The 19,245-nt window shown below is 44.1% G+C and overlaps 1 protein-coding gene across 1 annotated transcript in view; it reads right to left on the bottom strand.

Annotated features, from left to right (window-relative positions):
• Window positions 1-19,245, bottom strand: part of HNRNPLL (heterogeneous nuclear ribonucleoprotein L like) — a 116,949-nt gene that overhangs the window by 40,259 nt on the left and 57,445 nt on the right. The window contains exon 7 of the mRNA XM_073557583.1: window positions 7,135-7,206. Within this exon, the coding sequence (XP_073413684.1) occupies window positions 7,135-7,206 (72 nt within the window). The remainder of the gene's footprint in view (window positions 1-7,134; window positions 7,207-19,245) is intronic.

The raw sequence follows: 19,245 nt of genomic DNA, 5'->3' as shown, positions 1-19,245 counted from the left end.
CAACAACTTTTGTTCTCCAATTTCTCCTGTTAGCCTTGTGAAAATTAAAAATAGCGCGCTAAAAAATCATTTTTGAGGGAAAAACATTTTTTTTAATTTTCACTGCTCTGTGTTATAAACTTTTGTGAAGCACTTGGGGGTTCAAAGTGCTCACCACACATCTAGATAAGTTCCATAAGGGGTCTAGTTTCCAAAATGGGGTCACTTGTGGGGGAGCTCCAATGTTTAGATGCACAGGGGCTCTCCAAACGCGACATGGTGTCCGATAACGATTGGAGCTAATTTTCCATTCAAAAAGTCAAATGGTGCTCCTTCCCTTCTGGACCCTGCCGTACGCCCAAACAGTGGCTTATGACCACATATGGGGGGAATCGGTGTACTCAGGAGAAATCGCTCAACAAATTTTAGGATCCATTTTATCCTGTTGCCCATGTGAAAATGAAAAAACTGAGGCTAAAAGAAAATTTTTGTGAAAAAAAAAGTACTTTTTTTTTACAGATCAATTTGTGAAGCACCTGGGGGTTCAAAGTGATCACTATGCATCTAGATAAGTTCCTAGGGGGGGTCTAGTTTCCAAAATGGGGTCACTTGTGGGGGAGCTCCAATGTTTAGGCACACAGGGCTCTCCAAACGCGACATGGCAACCACTAAATATTCCAGCATATTTTCCATTCGAAAAGTCAAATGGCGCTCCTTCCCTTCTGAGCCCTGCCGTGCGCCCAAACAGTTGTTTATGACCACATATGAGGTATCAGTGTACTCAGGAGAAATTGCCCAACAAATTTTAGGATCCATTTTATCCTGTTGCCCATGTGAAAATGAAAAAATTGATGCTAAAAGAAAATTTTTGTTGGAAAAATTAAAATGTCCATTTTTTCTTTCCACATTGCTTTAGTTCCTGTGAAACACCTGAAGGGTTAATAATCTTCTTGAATGTAGTTTTGAGTAGCTTAAGGGGTGCAGTTTTTAGAATGGTGTCACTTTTGGGTATTTTCTGCCATACAGACCCCTCAAAGTGACTTCAAATGTGAGGTGTTCCCTAAAAAAATATAACTTCCTAACAAAAAAATATTTTGTTTCCAAAATTGCGCTGATGTAAAGTAGACATGTGGGAAATGTTATTTAGTAACTATTTTGTGTCACATAAGTCTCTGGTTTAACAGAATAAAATTAAAAATTTGAAAATTGCAAAATTTTCTAAATTTTTGCCAAATTTCTGATTTTTTCACAAATAAACGCAAAAATTATCGACCTAAATTTACCACTAACATGAAGCCCAATATGTCACGAAAAAACAAACAATATCAGAAACGCTAGGATCCGTTGAAGCGTTCCTGAGTTATTACCTCATAAAGGGTCACTGGTCAGAATTGCAAAAAATGGCCTGGTCATTAGGGTCAAAATAGGCTTGGTCATGAAGGGGTTAACGGTTTGTGATTTTTTTTGTGAGCTGCCTAGCACAGTCTCAAATTAAGGCTGGCATCACACATGCAAGAAACACGGCCGAGTCTGGCATGTTAACACCTGGCACTCGGGAGAGGAGCGTGCGGTTCCATGTATTGCTATGCGGTCGCATGCTCCGCTCCCGAGTGCCAGCGGCATTGCCGGGTATTAACATACAAGACTTGGCCGTGTTTCTCGCATGTGTGATCACGGCCTAACATATGACCACCATGATACCTCTAAGTAGCTGCTGTAGCCTCCAAACTGCTGTGCTTGCTAACAGTGTGTTTCTAATATGCTACTTTATGTGAATGGACCAAGGCAATATGACTTAAAGAATGCATGTATGTATCAGTCTGTCATTCATTTGGTCAAGTTTATTGCACTTGTTTTCCTACTCATGTTACATCCTTATGTTATGTACTGTAACCATTGTTTGCATGTCTCATGAGTACAGTAGCACCATGGAATTAAGGGCGCTTTAACGCCTTCAAGACTGAGCCCTTTTTTGTTTTTGGTTCTCTGTTTTTCGCTCCCCTTCTTCCCAGATCCATAACTTTTATTTTGTCCGTCAATATGGCCATGTGAAGGCTTGTTTTTTGCAGGACGAGTTTTAATTTGGAATGACACCATTGGTTTTACCATGTCGTGTACTCGAAAATGGGAAAACAATTCCAAGTGCGGTGAAATTGCAAAAAAAATGCAATTCCACACCTGTATTTTTTTTTACCATATTCCCCAAATGCTAAAACTGACCTGCCATTATGATTCTCCAGGTCATTACGAGTTCATAGACACCAAACAAGTATAGGTTCTTTTTAAGTGGTGAAAATAAAAATCCAAAGTTTGTTAAAAGAAAAAAATTGCGTCATATTCCGAGACCCGCAGTGTCTCCACTTTTCGTGCTCTCGGGTTGGGTAAGGGCTTATTTGTTGCGTGCCGAGCTGAATTTTTAATTATACCATTTTGGTGCAGATACGATATTTTGATCACTCTTTATTGCATTTTAATGCAGTGTTGCAGCAACCCAAAAAAATCATAATTCTGGCGTTCTGACTTTTTTTCACTACGCCATTTACCAAATCGGATTTTTTTTTTATTGATAGATCGGGCGATTCTGAACGTGGCAATACCAAATATGTGTATTTTTTCTTGTTTTATTTTGAATGGGGTGAAAGGGGGTGATTTGAACTTTTAGGGTATGTGCACACGGTGCGGATTCTGCTGCGGATCCGCAGTGGATTTGGCCCTGCGGATTCGCAGAAGAACTGCATGTGATGTACACTAGCATTAAAGGCAAAACAAAATCCGCAGAGCACATGCTGCGTTTTTTTCCGTGCAGATTTGGTGTGGAATTTGCTGCAGTTTTCCACCTGCTCCATTCTAGAAATCCGGAGGTGGAAAACGGCACAAAACATGCAGTAAAACTGCACAAAAAATGCACTAAAGCCGCAGGAAAAATGCAGGTCATTTGACCTGCGGATTTAGTAAATTCTGCACGGAAAATTCCAAAGCATTATACGCACCGTGTGCACATACCCTTATACTTTTTATATTTTTTAAATATTTAAAATTTTTTTTTTTTTTTTTTTTACTTTTGGCATGCTTCAATAGTTTCCATGGGAGGCTAGAAGCTGCCATAACCCGATCGGCTCTGCTACATAAAGGCGATGATCAAAGATTAACAATGGCATTTAGCAGGCTAACAGCCACGGGTGGAGCACAGTCCATTGAACTCCGTTTGTTTTCCTATACAGAAGTATGTAAAAAAGGCATTAGACCTACCGGTAATTATGTTTCCAGGAGTCCATCCTGACAGCACCAGGGAGGACGTCCCTCCCCTCCTTGCAGGGACAGGAAGAGCACACAAGAGGTTAAAAACAGTCTCCACCCCCATTCCCTCAGTGTTTTTCCAAGTACCACACCGTGGATGATGCAACTGAACACTTTATTTACAGAATCATATTATCTCTTGCCTGATCCTCCTGAATCTTCCTGAGGATGGCTGGAATGAGGGCTATCGGGGGAAATGTGTATGAGAGAGTCTGCCCCCACTTCTGGCTTAGGGCGTCTACCCCTTCTGGATTGTCCAGTGGATTCAGAGAGGAAAACCTGTACGTCTTGGTATTCTTTCTGGTTACGAAGAGGTCTATGTGCGGACTTCCCCAGCGCTGGCATAGGTTTTGGAAAATCTCTGTGTTCAGCTCCCACTCCGTGGGACAGATCTTCTATCTGCTTAAATAATCTGCCACTGTATTTTGTGATCCTTCGAGATGGACGGCTGTTACTAACAGAACCGTATTTTCTGCCCAGGAAAAAATCTTTTTTGCCAGGTCCTGGAGTGCCTAATGCCTTGTTCCTCCTTGATGCCGGAGGAAGGATACCGCCGTCACATTGTCCGATAGAATCTTGACGTGTTGGTTTTTTAGTCGGTCCCGATTTCTTCTTAGGGCCTCCCATGTGGCATAAAGTTCCTTGTAGTTGGAGGAAGTGGACCGCATGTTTGCTGGCCATTCTCCCTGAAGAATTTTGCCTTCTAGATGAGACCCCAGCCCCATTTGCTGGCGTCTGTAGTGATTATGACGCATGGGGAGGTGATCCAGGGGACACCTTTCCTTAGGTTTTGTCACTGCATCCACCACACTAGGGATCTTTTTACTGCTGGAGACAAGGCCATTTTCTTGTCTAGGGAGGTCTGGTGACGATCCCAGGCGGCAAGTACTTATTTTTGAAGGGTTCTCGAATGGAACTGTGCCCATTGGACACAAGGGATGCAGGATGTCATGAGGCGCAGAGCGCGCATTGCTGCTCTGATGGAAACGCGGCCTTTTTGAAGTTCCTTCATGCTGTCTCGTATCGTTGTCTGTTTTTCTGGTGGTAAGAAGGAAGTTCTGCTTCTGGAGTCTAGAAGTACTTCCAAAAATTTTTTTTTTTTTTGGTACTAGGTCTGATTTTTCTTTGTTTATGATCCAGCCCAGGAACTCTAGAACCTCTATTGTCTTCTCCTTGTGCCGCCACAGTTCCTCTGTTGATCTCGCCACCAGGAGGAAGTCATCTAGGTATGGAATGATGATTATTCCCCGATTTCTTAGGAACGCCACCACTTCCGCGATTAGCATTGTAAAGACTCGAGGCCAGACCAAACGGAAGACACTGAAATTGAAAGTGGCAGGTCCGATTCTGAAGTCTTACTGCAAACCTCAGGAATCTCTGTGACATTGGGTGAATTGGTACCTGATAGTAGGCACTTTTCAGGTCCAGGGTACACATCAGGGCATTCTTGTCTATCAGATGGACTGTGGATCTGATTGACTCCATTCGGATTTTTTTTGTACGTTACCCAGGCATTTAAGGGTTTCAGGTTTATAATGGTACGGGATTCTCCGGATGGCTTTGCAACGGCAAATAGGGACGAATAGTGGCCCGCTTCAATTTCTGCCCAGGGAACCGGAATTATCACCCCGTAGTTTGCCAGTTCTGTCACGTCTACCCACATCTGGGAGTCGTCTTTTATTCTGCGGGGAGAAATGGACCTTTCGGGGGGAGGGGATGAAAATTCTATTTGGTAACCCTCTGCTATTGTTCTCAGTACCCACTGATTTTTTGTGATCTGAGACCACTGGGAACTGAATTCTTTGAGTCGACCCCCTATGTTGGTATAGTCATGTTCTTCTAGATCTAGTACGAGATCCAGAAAAGGGGCTCTAGATCATCCAGCTTTACAGTGGGTGCTACCGTAGGAACCGTTCTGAGAGCTCCCCTGGTATCTATAGTACTGCTGTCTTCTATATCCCCCGGGTCTACGAAAGGGCTGGTCCCTAGGTTTCTTTTCCTCTGGGAACCCTTTCTTTACATCAGATGCTTTTTCTAATATATCGTCTAATGCTGGGCCAAAGACTTTTAACCCAGAGAAGGGAAGGGCACAGAGCTTGTTTTTAGAGGCTCCGTCACCCGTCCAGGTCTTTAACCAGATGGCTCTGCGTGCCGAATTTGACAAAGAGCCATTCCGGGCAGAAATTCTAACAGATTCTGCCGATGCATTGGCTAGGAAGGCTGTGGCTGACTTCATGATCGGAAATGAATCTATAATTTCCTCCCTTGGGGTTTTATTAGTTAAGTGTTCCTCTAACTGCCCCAACCATAAAAACACAGACCTTGCTACCGAAGTAGCTGCTACGTTTGTTTTAATTAAGGCTGCTGATGTTTCCCAGGCCCGCATTAGTAGGATATCCGCCTTCCTATCCATGGGGTCCCTCAGGCTAGACGCGTCCTCAAAGGGGATCGTTGTTTTCTTGGCCACTTTTGCCACAGGGACATCAATTTTGGGAACTACCTCCCATTCTTTAATGTCCTCGGGGTCGAAAGGGAGACGTCTCTTAAAGTCCCGAGATATCATGAGACGCTTTTCCGCCTCCTCCCATTCCTCCAGGACCATAGCTCGTACATGGTCGTTCACTGGGAATACTACTTTGCTCTGCGCCCTAAGGCCCCCGAACATCATGTCCTGTCTGGACTGAGGCTTCTGGATCTCCTCAATCTGCATTGTGTCTGACCGCCTGTACCAGATTGTCTGTATCATCTGAGGAAAAGAAGTATCTTTTCCCATACTCTGGTTCGCTAGTGCCCAGCTCGCCTTCTTCCTGATCCGACTCCTAGGAGTAGGAACCTTCCTCTGAACTAGGCTCCATCTCCTGTCTGGTTCGCTTAGCACTTGGGCCTGGACTGGCTGGCTGTGGCTGAGACAGGGTGGTCACGGAAGCCTGGAATCAGCGATCTCATCTCCGATAGGAGGGACGGCTGTTCGCCCTTCATTACTTTGGCTGTACAGGTGTCGCACAGCAACTTTTGTGCTTGCTGCGGAGCTTAACCCTGCATACGGGACACTAATTGGGCTTCCCTGGGTTTTTCTCCGCCTGCTTGGTCGTGGGAGTGGGTGCTGTCGGTTGTGCCTTTTCCTGCATAGTGCAAGAGAGGGACAGTCAGGCTCTGATCTGGGCAGTCCGGGTCTCGGTCGTTATGCGCACTTACCCCGTCCGGGTCGATTCTGCCCTGGTTCTCCATCCTTGCTGTGAGCCTCTGTGAGGTCAGGACAGGCGGGTGCTGCCTGTCTCGCTGATGCCGCGCTCTGCTCCTTCAGAGCTCCCGCCAGCGGCCTGTATTTCCGGCGCTCTGACGTCACCGGAAGTGCGCCACGGTCTTTCTGCACGCGACTCCCGGTCCACGCTCTGCTGCCGGCGTTGGAGCCGAGAGCCTCCGTTGCGGGAGGAAGCAGCTCTACCCAGGGGGCTCGTCCCTCCCCTGGTCTCTACGGCTGAGGGACCCCCACCCAGGAGGGTTTCAGCACCGGGGCCGCTTCACAGGAGGATTGGCTGGGCCGCCCGATCCCCTGGACCCCTCCGGTAAGCAGACTCCTCTTGTGCGTCCCTCCGTGCAGGGACAGGAAGAAACACTGAGGGAAGGGGGGTGGAGACTTTTTAACCTCTTGTGTGCTCTTCTTGTCCCTGCAAGGAGGCGAGGGATGTCCTCCCTGGTGCTGTCAGGTGGGACGTCCTGGAAAAATCAGTTTTTTCAAGAAAGCAGATGGATGCATTGAAAGCACTGCTAAATACTAAATACAGTGTGAATCTAGCCTGAGTAGAAGGTCTTATAATAGCACTGGAATGATTACAAGGCATTATAAAAGTAGCGTACCATAACCATCGTATCTATAGGATGATGGATGATCTCCTAGAATTGCTTGTCTCTGGCGGCCTGTGCCCCGATCTGGAATAGAGCAAAATGTCCAGGTTAAGCATACAACGTTGCAGTTAACAAAGAAAAAAAAAAGAGAAAGCAGCCACCCTTTTTTATACTTTTTACTGATTATCTCAATCATTCTATACAAATTAGAAAAAAAAAAGCTTTAACTAACAGAACAGTAGACTAGGAAAGGAGGTATAATGATCACTATGGATGTCACATATGGAGGCAAACAATATGTGCTTCTGCAGCCATGGCTCACAAGATTAGTGCAGAGGTACAGCAATTCAGCAAAGTAAATATTACATAGTTATAGAATTTCTGATTTAATAAACTGCATAAAAAAGACCCCCCAAAAAGCTGATTGCAGGTAGGGGGCCGAACAAAATGTACAACTCCTTTAACTTACAACCTTCAAAAAATTAAGGGAATACTTAAGAATCACAGTAAAAGGCCAGTTTCACACATCAGTGTTTTGTGGTCCACATAAAGACCAGTGGTCTTGTCTCCCAATCTTTGGTCAGAAGACCTGCAACCGGTCTATATATCTTGGTCCGTACTCACGCTTCAACACACGGATGTATAAAACCGACATTACCAAAAGTCAATTAAACTTCAGGACTATTATTCTGCCCACTTACAAAGCATAAGCAATGGTCTATCGATTTAATCTGTATTGTTTCAAATGAAAGCGCCAAATAGGCAATAATGGAAAAAAAGCAATAAGACAACCTCCAAAATGAGATGGTGGCCACATATAATTTCTCTCTCCTTATCCTTCTTGACTGTTTTTTTCTCTAGTTTACAGTTTTACTAGTGTCCTTGTCAAAACTGGTAGCATGAAGACCCAATTTAGGTTGCCCTGCTCCCCTGGAAGGACACATGCAGACAAGTCATCGACAGAAGATTTCCTGCGTCTCCCAGCACAATCTGAAGGGCATGGAGGAGATGCCGGGACATTGATCTAGCAACAGGACCGGTATCTGATGATCTGTGCCAGAAGGAGCACTGCCAGAGCCCTACAAAATCACTTCAACCATGCTGGTATCCATGGTTCAGACCAAACTGTCATACACAGACTCTATATAGGGTGGCATACGCACCTCAACTGGTCAATTTAAGGTTTCGAGACAGCTGATGCGCCATTTTATTCTCACTGAATTGCAGAATTCATGTCAGTAAAGGTTTCCAACTGGAATCTTTCAATCATCAAGATCCGACTTGTGATTTAAGTGTTCCCTTAATTTTATTTCAGCAGTGTAATTTACCACACACTAGTTTTTAGAATAATAAATGACACATAAGAAAAACATAGCGCCATACTAATCAAATACAAGAAATACTGAAGAGATTTTATATATTAAAATTTGAATGAGCTACAGCAAAATACATCAAGATACAGAAGAATACATCATTTGTATCAACAAGTATATAAGCCCAGTGTTTCCTTCATAAAACAGATCAGTTAACAAAAATGAGACACATTTGCATAATAAATCACATTTGCACCACCTCTCAGTAAATCAGCAGCCCTCAGTAAGTCCGGTGAGGCTGTGGTTACTGGCAATTTTTCTTTAGTTTTTTTTTTTATTTCTGTAAAACCAACCAAAATGTTTGTTAAAAATGCTTGCTGTTATGGAGTTTTTACGTACAGTATGTCTTAAAGGCTGTAATTTACAAAAAACAGGCCCAAGAGCAGGAAAGTGTTACCCTTATGTTAATATAAAGTAACCATTACTCATTCATTTTGCCTCCGCCCCCACCTGGTCGTATAGCAATGATGTTATGTCCATTTATCTTAAGTGACAACCACTGCAGCTAATCACTTGCCTCAATAGTGATGCTCGCATGTACAGCACATGAAGCCAGTGATTGACGGCAGCAGTCAGGTGAATTATAAACATGGCAACACCCCTGCAGGAGCACTGGGAGTAACGGGTAATTTATTAGGTGTTGTTTTGAGCCAAAATTTAAAAAATATCTGACAACCCATTTATAAGGGAACCTGGCAATAGGAAAATGCCAGTTCAATCTATCACCTTCCATTTTAAAGAGGAGGAAGGGCTGAGCAAATTCATAAATATTTTTTGATCAGCAAAGATAAAGTACCGTATATACTCGTGTATAAGCCGACCCGAGTATAAGCTGAGGCACCTAATTTTGCCACAAAAAACTGGGAAAACTTATTGACTCTAGTATAAGCCAGATATGCATTGTCCCCTCATCCCCATCCTGGTATGCATGGCTCCTCATTCCCATCCCTGTCTGCGTGGCTCCTCATTCCCATCCTTGTCTGCGTGGCTCCACATTCCCATCCGTCTGCGTGGCTCCTCATTCCCATCCCTGTCTGCGTGGCTCCTCATTCCCATCCCTGTCTGCGTGGCTCCTCATTCCCATCCCTGTCTGCGTGGCTCCTCATTCCCATCCCTGTCTGCGTGGCTCCACATTTCCCATCCTTGCCTGCGTGGCTCCACATTTCCCATCCTTGCCTGCGTGGCTCCACATTTCCCATCCTTGCCTGCGTGGCTCCTCATTTCCCATCCTTGCCTGCGTGGCTCCTCATTTCCCATCCTTGCCTGCGTGGCTCCTCATTTCCCATCCTTGCCTGCGTGGCTCCTCATTTCCCATCCTTGCCTGCGTGGCTCCTCATTTCCCATCCTTGCCTGCGTGGCTCCTCATTTCCCATCCCTGTCTGCGTGGCTCCTCATTTCCCATACTTGCCTGCGTGGCTCCTCATTTCCCATCCTTGCCTGCGTGGCTCCTCATTTCCCATCCTTGCCTGCGTGGCTCCACATACCCATCTTTGTATGCGTTTCTCCTTATGTCCATCCTTGTATGCATGGTTCCTCATCCTTATCTGCAAGGGTGGGCCCCAAGAGAAAAGCTTAAATAAAACCATCCTACTTACCTTCCCTGTGCGCCCTTGCAGCATCTTATTCTTGCCAGCAGCTCCTGAGGCAGAGCGATCACGTTTCGCTGCTCATTAAGGGATTGAATATTCATTACCTTAAAGAGCGGGCACCCGTCATAGCCTGGTTGCTTGTTGTGAGCTCATCTGTTCATTCACCTTTTGTGTCCGAGGATCTCCCTCTTCTGGTGAAGGAAGGTAGTGAGGCTGATTTGGATGAAAGAAACCAAACACCTGATCAGGTGGATTGTGACTGGGTAACAGGAACTTCAGACTGGATATAAGGCAGCCGACGCCCTTCTGAGTGGCTGGTGATTTCTCTGCTGGATTCTTGGAGACCAGTCTGATTTCTGTCCCAAAGATAAGTTTTTGCTCTGCTATTGAACTTATTAGTTTTGGTTTTGTTTACCTTGTTTTCTGAGTTCAGCCATCCCCGGCTGGGGGTGTGCTGGATTCTTATTCCTTGATCAGTGCTCTCTTTTGCTCTGCTTTCAGAATATTCTGAGTGCTGATATAGGGTTTGAAGTCTAGTGACTTCAGGGTCCTTTTTGCTTATCAGTTGTCTTGGTAATATTTTTGGCAGGGTTTTCTCGGATTGCAGACAGCAGCTTTTCTGTCCTGTCCTTTTTAGTTAGCTTGGGCCCCATCGTTTGCTCATCCTATCTTTCTATCTGTGTTAGTGTTTTCATCTTGCTTCACCGTCATTATATGTTGGGGGCTGCCTATTGCTTTGGGGTCTGCTCTGGGGCAGTCAGTTTTTCCCTTTTCTCTCTTTGGGCTTGTTTAGATCTCCGGCTGTGACGAGGTGTCTGGGATCACCGTGGGAGCACTCCACGGCTACTGCTGGTTGTGTGATGGGATTAGGGGTCTGCGGTCCGCTGGTTTCCAACCTCTCTGATTTTCTGGGCTGGGCTTGCATTTTTGTTTTTTCCTCCTCGGTGACTCAATCATAACAGTTGCTGCTGAAAGCCGGCAGCTGTGGCTGTAACTGTTCACGCGCTATAAGAGAAATGAATATTCATTGCCAGTGCAGTGAATAATAATTTCTCTTTAGCAGCAGGCACAGGCTTTAGCCACCGCCGCGGGATCCTGTCTCCTGTGACCTGCTGCTCCGTCGATCCCCCTCACCTGCCGTCTTCTGATACAAAGACTCGTGTATAAGCCAAGGGGGGTGGCGTTTTCAGCACACAAAAAAAGTGAAAAACTCGGCTTATACATGAGTATATACAGTATAACTTATCTATGCTCAGTCTGGCTTAGCAGTCCAGTGGGAGGTGTCAGTCCATAACTGCATCCTTCCCTGTATGAACTTGCATGCATATAGATTTGGCTGTCAATCACTTCTTAGGCCCACCCGCCTGACTGCCAAGTCCAGAATTATATGGGTTTAAATGAAATAAAATTACGCGGAATCTTCTCCCTCAAAACTCTATCAGTCTACTCAGCTCCTCCTCCTCATTACACTGGTAGATTAGAGTAGTTAATTTCTCCGAGAATAGAAAAAAAAAAAGGAAAATGTCATTATTAATAAATGCCTTAATACCTTTAATAGGCAAAATCACATTCACTTTGTCTAGGGAAGTAATTGCTTTAGTATACTGAAATGATGCTGTCCTGATAGAAATCGGTCCTTCAATATTGGGGCAGGTGTCAGTGAGCATGTGCTATAGCAAATGACCCAGAGGAAGACCAGCAACCCAATGGATTGATGTTATCAAGATAACGGCAGAGAAGACCCTGGTGGACATAGCCATCTAAGCTATCACATCATCGATCTTATTACAGTTCATCCGCCAAGGCATGTAATCGAGCTGAAGACCGTAACCACCCTCCCCCCAAAGAAAAAAAAAAAGAAAAAACATGACGATAGCGTGGCAGTATATAGTAAAGGTTGTCAGGTTACAGCAATAGTCCGTTGTAATAGTGATTACCTCTATTGACAAAAATTGATTTTTCTAATCAAAAGGGAATTTGTCACAAGGTTTTTGCTATATAATTTGAGAGCAGTATAATGTAAGGGCTGAAATCCAGATTCCAGTGATGTGTCACATACTGGGCTGTTTGTTGTTTCAATAAAATCAGCACTTTATTAGGATTTTATCACTACAGGACAAGGTCAACTGCTCTGAGTAACCCCGCCCCCACCACTGATTGGCAGATTTCTGTTTACACTGTGCATTGACAGAAAGCAGCCAATCAGTGGTGTGGGAGAGGTTATTATATAGGGCTCAGTATTCAGAGCACTGCAGCAGAGAAAACAGTGGTTGTATTACAATACCAACATGCAAGGGACAAATCCATGGAATCAGGGTCTCTGTCCCTACATCATGCTGCTCTCACATTACATAGAATTCCCTTTGCAGGTATTAAAGTTTTTTCATATTGATGTTTTCTTTTTTTTTTTCTATTCCTGGAGAACACAAGTGCAGAAAAAAAAGCATGTGTGTGAAGGAGCCCTACTAGGGGATCTGCAGAAGAGGCCTCAAAAAAGATGCTACAGAATTACATCATGTGAACATAGGCATTTACTAAAATAAACAATTATCAGGAGAGCTGGCAGGGCCTTTTTAGAGATGTTTGCCACTTTTATAAAAGTGGTTCCCAAACGATCAGATCCATTTACAGATAGTACTCACCCTCCCTGGGTCCAGAGCTGAGGAGCTCAGCGATCGGCTGTAACAGTGATGTGAGCAGTCGAGGTTACTTCAACGCTACAGCCTAAACACAAAGACCAGTGCAATGGAAGGGTGCTGGCGTCAAGTACCAGCTGTATTTGTTTGTTTGTTTGTTTTTTTTAATAGTATGTGATTGTTTGGGGACCAGGTTTCTAAAAGTGAAATACCTCTTTAATTATCAAAGTATAATATAGTAATATAGCATATTAGCAAGATAACATCAGGAATAGAAATATAACAATCACATGCATTAAACAGTACCTTATTCCTACTACAAGCTTCACCATTTTCACAGAGGACTCCTTTCAAGTGGTCTCAGCATAATCCAATAATAACCTGTATTACACGGTTTCACAATTAACAATTCACAGTTAACACAATAAACATGTGAAATATCAATGCTGAACAGAATTTATGCAAACAGGAAAATATACAAAGGTTTATTTTCACATTCAATTTACTCTACAACAGGATTACAAATAAGGATAGGAAAAGTAAGCAGAAATCAAATACACTTATCAGTCTACACATAGATAAGGACATACTGTGGAAAGTGCCACATAATAGGCAGGTGTTCAGAGTTGCAACCAGAGTAGCTTACAGTGCCTTGAAAAAGAATTCATACCCTGTGAACTTTTCCACATTGTTTCACATTACACCCACAAACTTTTTTAATGCATTTTATGTGATATACCAACACAAAGTACCGTAACAAGTATTTGTGACGTGTAAAGGAAATGATACAAGGTTTTTTTTAAACATTTTAAAAATATGATCTGAAGATTGTGACGTGCATTTGTATTCAGCCCCCATGTCAATACTTTTGTAGCACCACCTTTTCCTACAATTACTGATGCAAGTCTTTTGGGGTATGTCTCTACCAGCTTTGAACATCTGGAGGCTGAAATGTTTGTCCATTCTTCTATCAAAGAAGCTCTAGCTCAGTGAGATTGGATGAAAAGTGTCTGAGAAAAGCAATTTTCAAGTCTTGCCACAGATTCCAAAGGGGATTTAGGTCTGGACTGTGCCTGAGCCATTCGCACACATGAATATGCTTTCATTTAAACCATTTCATTGTAGCTTTGGTTGCATGTTTACTTTCAAGTCTTTTGCAGTCTCTATTGACTTGCAGTTAGCTGCTTCCACCTTCCCATCAACTCTGGCCAGCTTCCCTGTCCCTGCTGAAGAAAAGTATCCCCACAGTAAAATGCTGCCACCACGTTTCATGGCTGGGATGGTGTTTTCAGGGTGATGTGCAGTGTTTGTTTCCTGCTACATTTTGCATTTACCGCAAAAAGGTCTACTTTGTTCTCATCTAACCAGAGCACCTTCTTCCACATGCTAGCTGTGTCTTAAACATGTATTTTTGTAAATTGTAAAGAGGACTGCTTGTGGCTTGCTTTAAAAAATGTCTATCTTCCTGCCACTTTTTCATAAAGGCCCGATTTCTGGAATATACGACTAATAATTGTCCAGTGGACAAATTCCTCCCCCCTGAGCTGGAGATTTCTGCATCTCCTCCAGAGTGATCACGAGCCTATTGGTTACCTCTCTAATTTTTGCTCTTCTCGCTTGGGATGTCAATTTAGGTGGACAACCATGTCTTGGTAGGTTTGCAGTTGTGCCATCCTTCTTCCATTTTTGGATAATGGATTGAACAATGCTACGTGAGATGTTCAGAGTTTGGGATATTTATTTTTTTTTTTTTTTTAATACCCTAAACCCCAATTTACTCTTCTTCACAAATTTATACCTGACCTGTCTGGTGTGTTCCTTGGCTTTATATATGCAAAGAAAAAGAAGCTGCACCGCAGGGAGACCACAGACGCCAACTTTGCAAGGTGCGCCATTGCTTAAGGGTACCGTTACACCTAGCAACTCACCAGCGATCCCGACCAGCGATATGACGCGGTCAGGATCGCTGGTACATCGCTAGGTGGTCGCTAGTGAGCTGCCACTCAGGCAGATCTCACCAGCGACATCGCAGGGGACGGGGGTCGCTACTTACCTGTCAGACTCGGCGATCCTGTGTCCTCCCGCCCGGCTCCACGCGTCTCTCGTCGTCACAGCAGGACGCGCCGCAGGAAGTGGCCGACGAGGAATGAGCCAGCAGCTTCTCGCGCGATCAGCGATAATCAGCGGGGGAGCTGGTCGGAGGTAAATATCACATGCAGCGATATCGCTAGCAATATCGCTGTAACGTCACAAAATCGGTGACTTTACAGCGATATCGCAGTGTGTAACGGGGGCTTTATGCACCATGACCAGCATATGTGAACCATCACTTCGGGTGCACACCAATGGAAAAAAAAAAGAGCATTGATCCTGAAATGGCTAAAGAAATATAAGGTGGCACTCACCAGTTAAAAGTCCATATGTTATTGAGCAAGCGGTTCACAGCTTATCCACGGGGAGAATGGGAGATGGAGTGTGCGAGTGACGACGGCCGTTTCGCGCTATTGTGCTTCTACGGGTCAGACCCATAGAAGCGCAAGAGCGCAAAACCGCTGTCGTCACTCGCACCCTCTTATATTTCTTCAGCCATTTCAAGATCAATGTTCCTTGGCTTTCATGATGCTGTATGATCCCTAATATTCTCGAAAATCTGAGGCCTTCACAGAACAGCTGTAATTAATCTGATAATAAATTACACACAGGTGGCCTCCAATTATTATATGACTTCTGGAGGCAATAATTCAGTTTATTTAAGGGTATCAGACTACAGAGTGCTGTATACAAATGCACATCACAGTTTTCAGATTTCTACATTTTTTAAATAAGTTAGAAATCCATATATAATCTCCTTTACACTTCACACTTGCTCCTTTGTGTTGGCATATCGCTTAAAATCCCAATAAACATTTCAGTTTGAGTGTAGTGTGAAGAATGTAACAGTTCATGGGGTATGAATATTTTTTTCAAGCACACTATACTTGTATTGTGCCATTACATCACTACATTTTTTGTCATTACCTATTTCTGCTAATCTACACAACACTGAGTACAATTACATATATCGGAGATGTGGACACAGGTAGCTGGCACTGCAAGGACCTACTGAAAGGGTAACTGTGCTTTCAAATAACTATTCAGAATAAGGTGTTGTGTGTGTACATGAGGAATAACACCATTCCTGGCCATTATGACTTACATCCTACATTCTCACCACTTTTACCCTATGCATGCCCTATCTGTAACCAGCAATCCACAGGGAACTGATGGGAGGAGACACACTGCCGTGACTTCTCCCACAGACAGCACATCATAGCGGGGAATGCCTGCCCTCCAGACCGACAAGCTGCAGCCACACATAGGGCTTGTGGCAGAGCGGAGTGGTCTCTACCTGAATCAGCTGATAGGAGGTTCAGGAGGTGTTACAGATCTGCAGAAGGTTCTTCTGTCTGCCTTTGTGCGTTCCCTTCCCTGCTCCTCTTCTCCCCTCCATAGAGAGTAACAGGCTGTCATAAGACATCTGCAAAGGACTGGAGCTGCTTTGTCACAGTGGCTGGTGAATTCAGAGGGCAGGAGGGAGGGAATAAGTGACTCGTAAGTGGGGAAGGAAGCGGACTTCTCTAATATTACAAAGTTTATTATAGTCGCCTGTGATAATGATTTAGGTTAACTTGATTGAAAGTTCAGTTCATTTTAAAAGGGAACCTGTCAGCTGCATTTTACTAAGTAAAGTACAGACAGAGCCATATTGGCACTGTCATACTGATACCTGGGGTGAAGAAATCTGTTTTGTAGATTTTCTTTAATCCTTGGTTGAGGTCTCCTTGTATTTGTACATCTTTGTGCGTTGGGGTGGGCCTATGGGTGGGGTCTTCAGCTTTGTTCTATCCCCTCTGCTGTGTCTAGGTGTCTTTCTTCTTCATTTATAACTTCCCGCCGGCATTGTCCTAGCCGCGGACAGTGCATGTGCAGATTAAGCTCTTGGAAGTCTTCAGGAAAATGGTGCTGGTGGTTGCACACATGTATAATGCTCAGTGCCACCGGCACCTTTTTACTGAAACCTACCACTATACCAATCTGCACAAGAGCTGCCTGCAGCTAAGACTAAGGTCACGTCCACATATTCAGTATTTGGAGAGTTTTTTTTACCTCAGGATTTGTAAGATAAAACCAGGAGTGGAACAGTCAGAGCAAAAGTAGAATAGAAACACTTCACCACTTCTGCATTTATCAACCACTCCTTGTTTTGGCTTAGAGATACTGAGGTAAAATACTGAACGTGTGAATGTGGCCTAATAGTGAGCTTCAGTAAAATGGCGCTGGTGGGACGAGCAGCTGGCTGCGCCATTTTCCCGAAGACTTCAATAACTCAATCTGCACAAGCGCCGCCCGCGGATAGGATGGTGCAAAAGAAAGACACCCAGACACAGCGGCGGGGACGGAACAAAGCTGAAGACCCTACCCACAGGCCCAACCCAATGCACGAATATATAAATACAAGGAAACTTCAAAACACAGATTAAAGAAACGCTACAAAATGGATTCCTTCACCTGAAGCATCATTTTAATCAGAAGGACAGCACCAATGGCCCCGTCTGTATTTTACTCCCTTAAGTTCTCTTTAAAGATTTTGGCTTCTGTACTTGTCTGGCGACAGTAGGAAGTAATATAAGATAACATTTCCCTAAACGTTTGCTGTGTGTTACACTTCGCATTGTACAGGGCGGACGCAGACAGGAGACGCCGCTGTGCAAGAATATATGGGCCCTTCTCAGTCCAATAGGCCATCATAATGCACAATTCTACCTGCTTCGTGGTTAGAAGCACCCCCCTTAGTTCTTGGGCACCTGTACAGCTCCACAGGTTGCACCAATGGCATGTCCGCCCTGGTATAGTGCATTAGCACAGAAACTATGATCATCAGGCTCAGTAGAGTCCTATTCCATAACTGGAAGCAGAGAAATTGGAAAGTAAACGTTATACAATTGTGGCCAAAACTTTTGATACTGACGCAAATTTAGGCTTTTCACTTCAGTGTTATTAGACCTTTTAGTTGGAGGTTTCTCTAGTTACGGAAGTACAATTATCAGCATTTTATAAGTTTTTACTTTTTTTTTTTACAAATCCATTAAGTTTATACCTCAATCCAGAGCTTCTCACCTAGCCAAATCAGATCTCATAGTTTGCACTGACGAGGGGCAATACCTTGAAACACTGTGTCTGCATATTGAGATTCTGATTTGGCTTTTATCCAAAGTCATACTGCAAGACTCGTTAAAGGGTCAATAATCACCTGTAGGATTGCTGCTTCCAACAGGTGGCGCTATAGAGTTCAAGTCCTCCATCTCTGAAGAGGCAATATGCATTTTAAGTTTATATAATGACTCAATATACACAGTATTGACCCTTATTTTTCAAAGGCACTATACAAGTCACTTTGGCAGCTGGATATCAGTTTCACGGCCAAACTGTGACTGATGACAACCCATCCTTGTCTAATCAGTGCTTGGAGTTTATCACATTCTCTGTGTTTTTATTGGTCCTCTCACTTTTTGGGGATTGACTACAGGTTCTCAATGAAATTGAGGCCTGGGGAGTTTGCTGTTCATTGGCCCAAAATGTCACGGTTTTATTTACTGAGCCACTTAGTCATCACATTTTCCTTGTGACAGTCAAACATCTCCTCATAGACTTGCTCCTGCTACTTCTGTCACCAGGCACTGCAGGATTCATGATGTGGACAGTACTAGTGATGAAGGAGACATTGGGAGCAGAAGCTCTGAGCAGTGTGGGGACTCTGCCCGGTCACTGAAATAAGGTTGCTTGGGACCTGTGGTGCCTTCTAGTTTGGCAGCGTGAGCGTCTGCTGTACAGCTGGAGTATCCAGCTCCCTGCTTTGGGCAATGGGACAGCACTACACCCTATTAAAATGTTAAGCTCCTTTTTAGCTTGGTATCCCTGTTCTCACCTTGACTTGTTTCCTGACTATTCTTCTGTCTTTCAATTATGCCGTCTGCCCTCCTGCATAGGACCTGGCGACCAGACCATTCCAGCCAGTCGCTTTATTGGCCAGTGACTTCTCCGAGAACTCAACATAGGGCTCCTTAGTACGTTCAAATCCAGACATATCTTCGTTAAAAAGCAAGCCTTCACATGGATGGTCTCACTTTACTGTTGGCATCTCAACATAACTGATGATGGCACTCTCCGAACAATAATTTTTCCAGATGTCAAAAAAACGTGAAGAGGAAATATGATTACTCCTGTCGTTTGGAGTCCAATTCCTGTACTTCCTGATTTTGAAGAAAAAAGGCTTATTAGCTGCCCTTCTTGACACCAGGCCAGTCTCCAAAAACCTTTGTCTCAATGTGTGCGTGCAGATGTACTGACACCTGCCTGCTGCAATTCGAGAGCAAGCTCTGCACTGGTGTTAAACAGATTCCGTAGCAGAATCTTCCTTAGGAGACAGTCCAAGCAGTTGCTGGACTTTCTTGGGCTCTCTGAAGCGGTCTTCACAGCAACTAGACC

Source organism: Dendrobates tinctorius, unplaced genomic scaffold, assembly GCF_039654945.1.
Source record: "Dendrobates tinctorius isolate UK_male_01 unplaced genomic scaffold, ASM3965494v1 ptg000250l, whole genome shotgun sequence".
Classification (NCBI taxonomy): Eukaryota; Metazoa; Chordata; class Amphibia; order Anura; family Dendrobatidae; genus Dendrobates; species Dendrobates tinctorius.
This window is presented reverse-complemented; position numbering and strand designations above follow the sequence as displayed.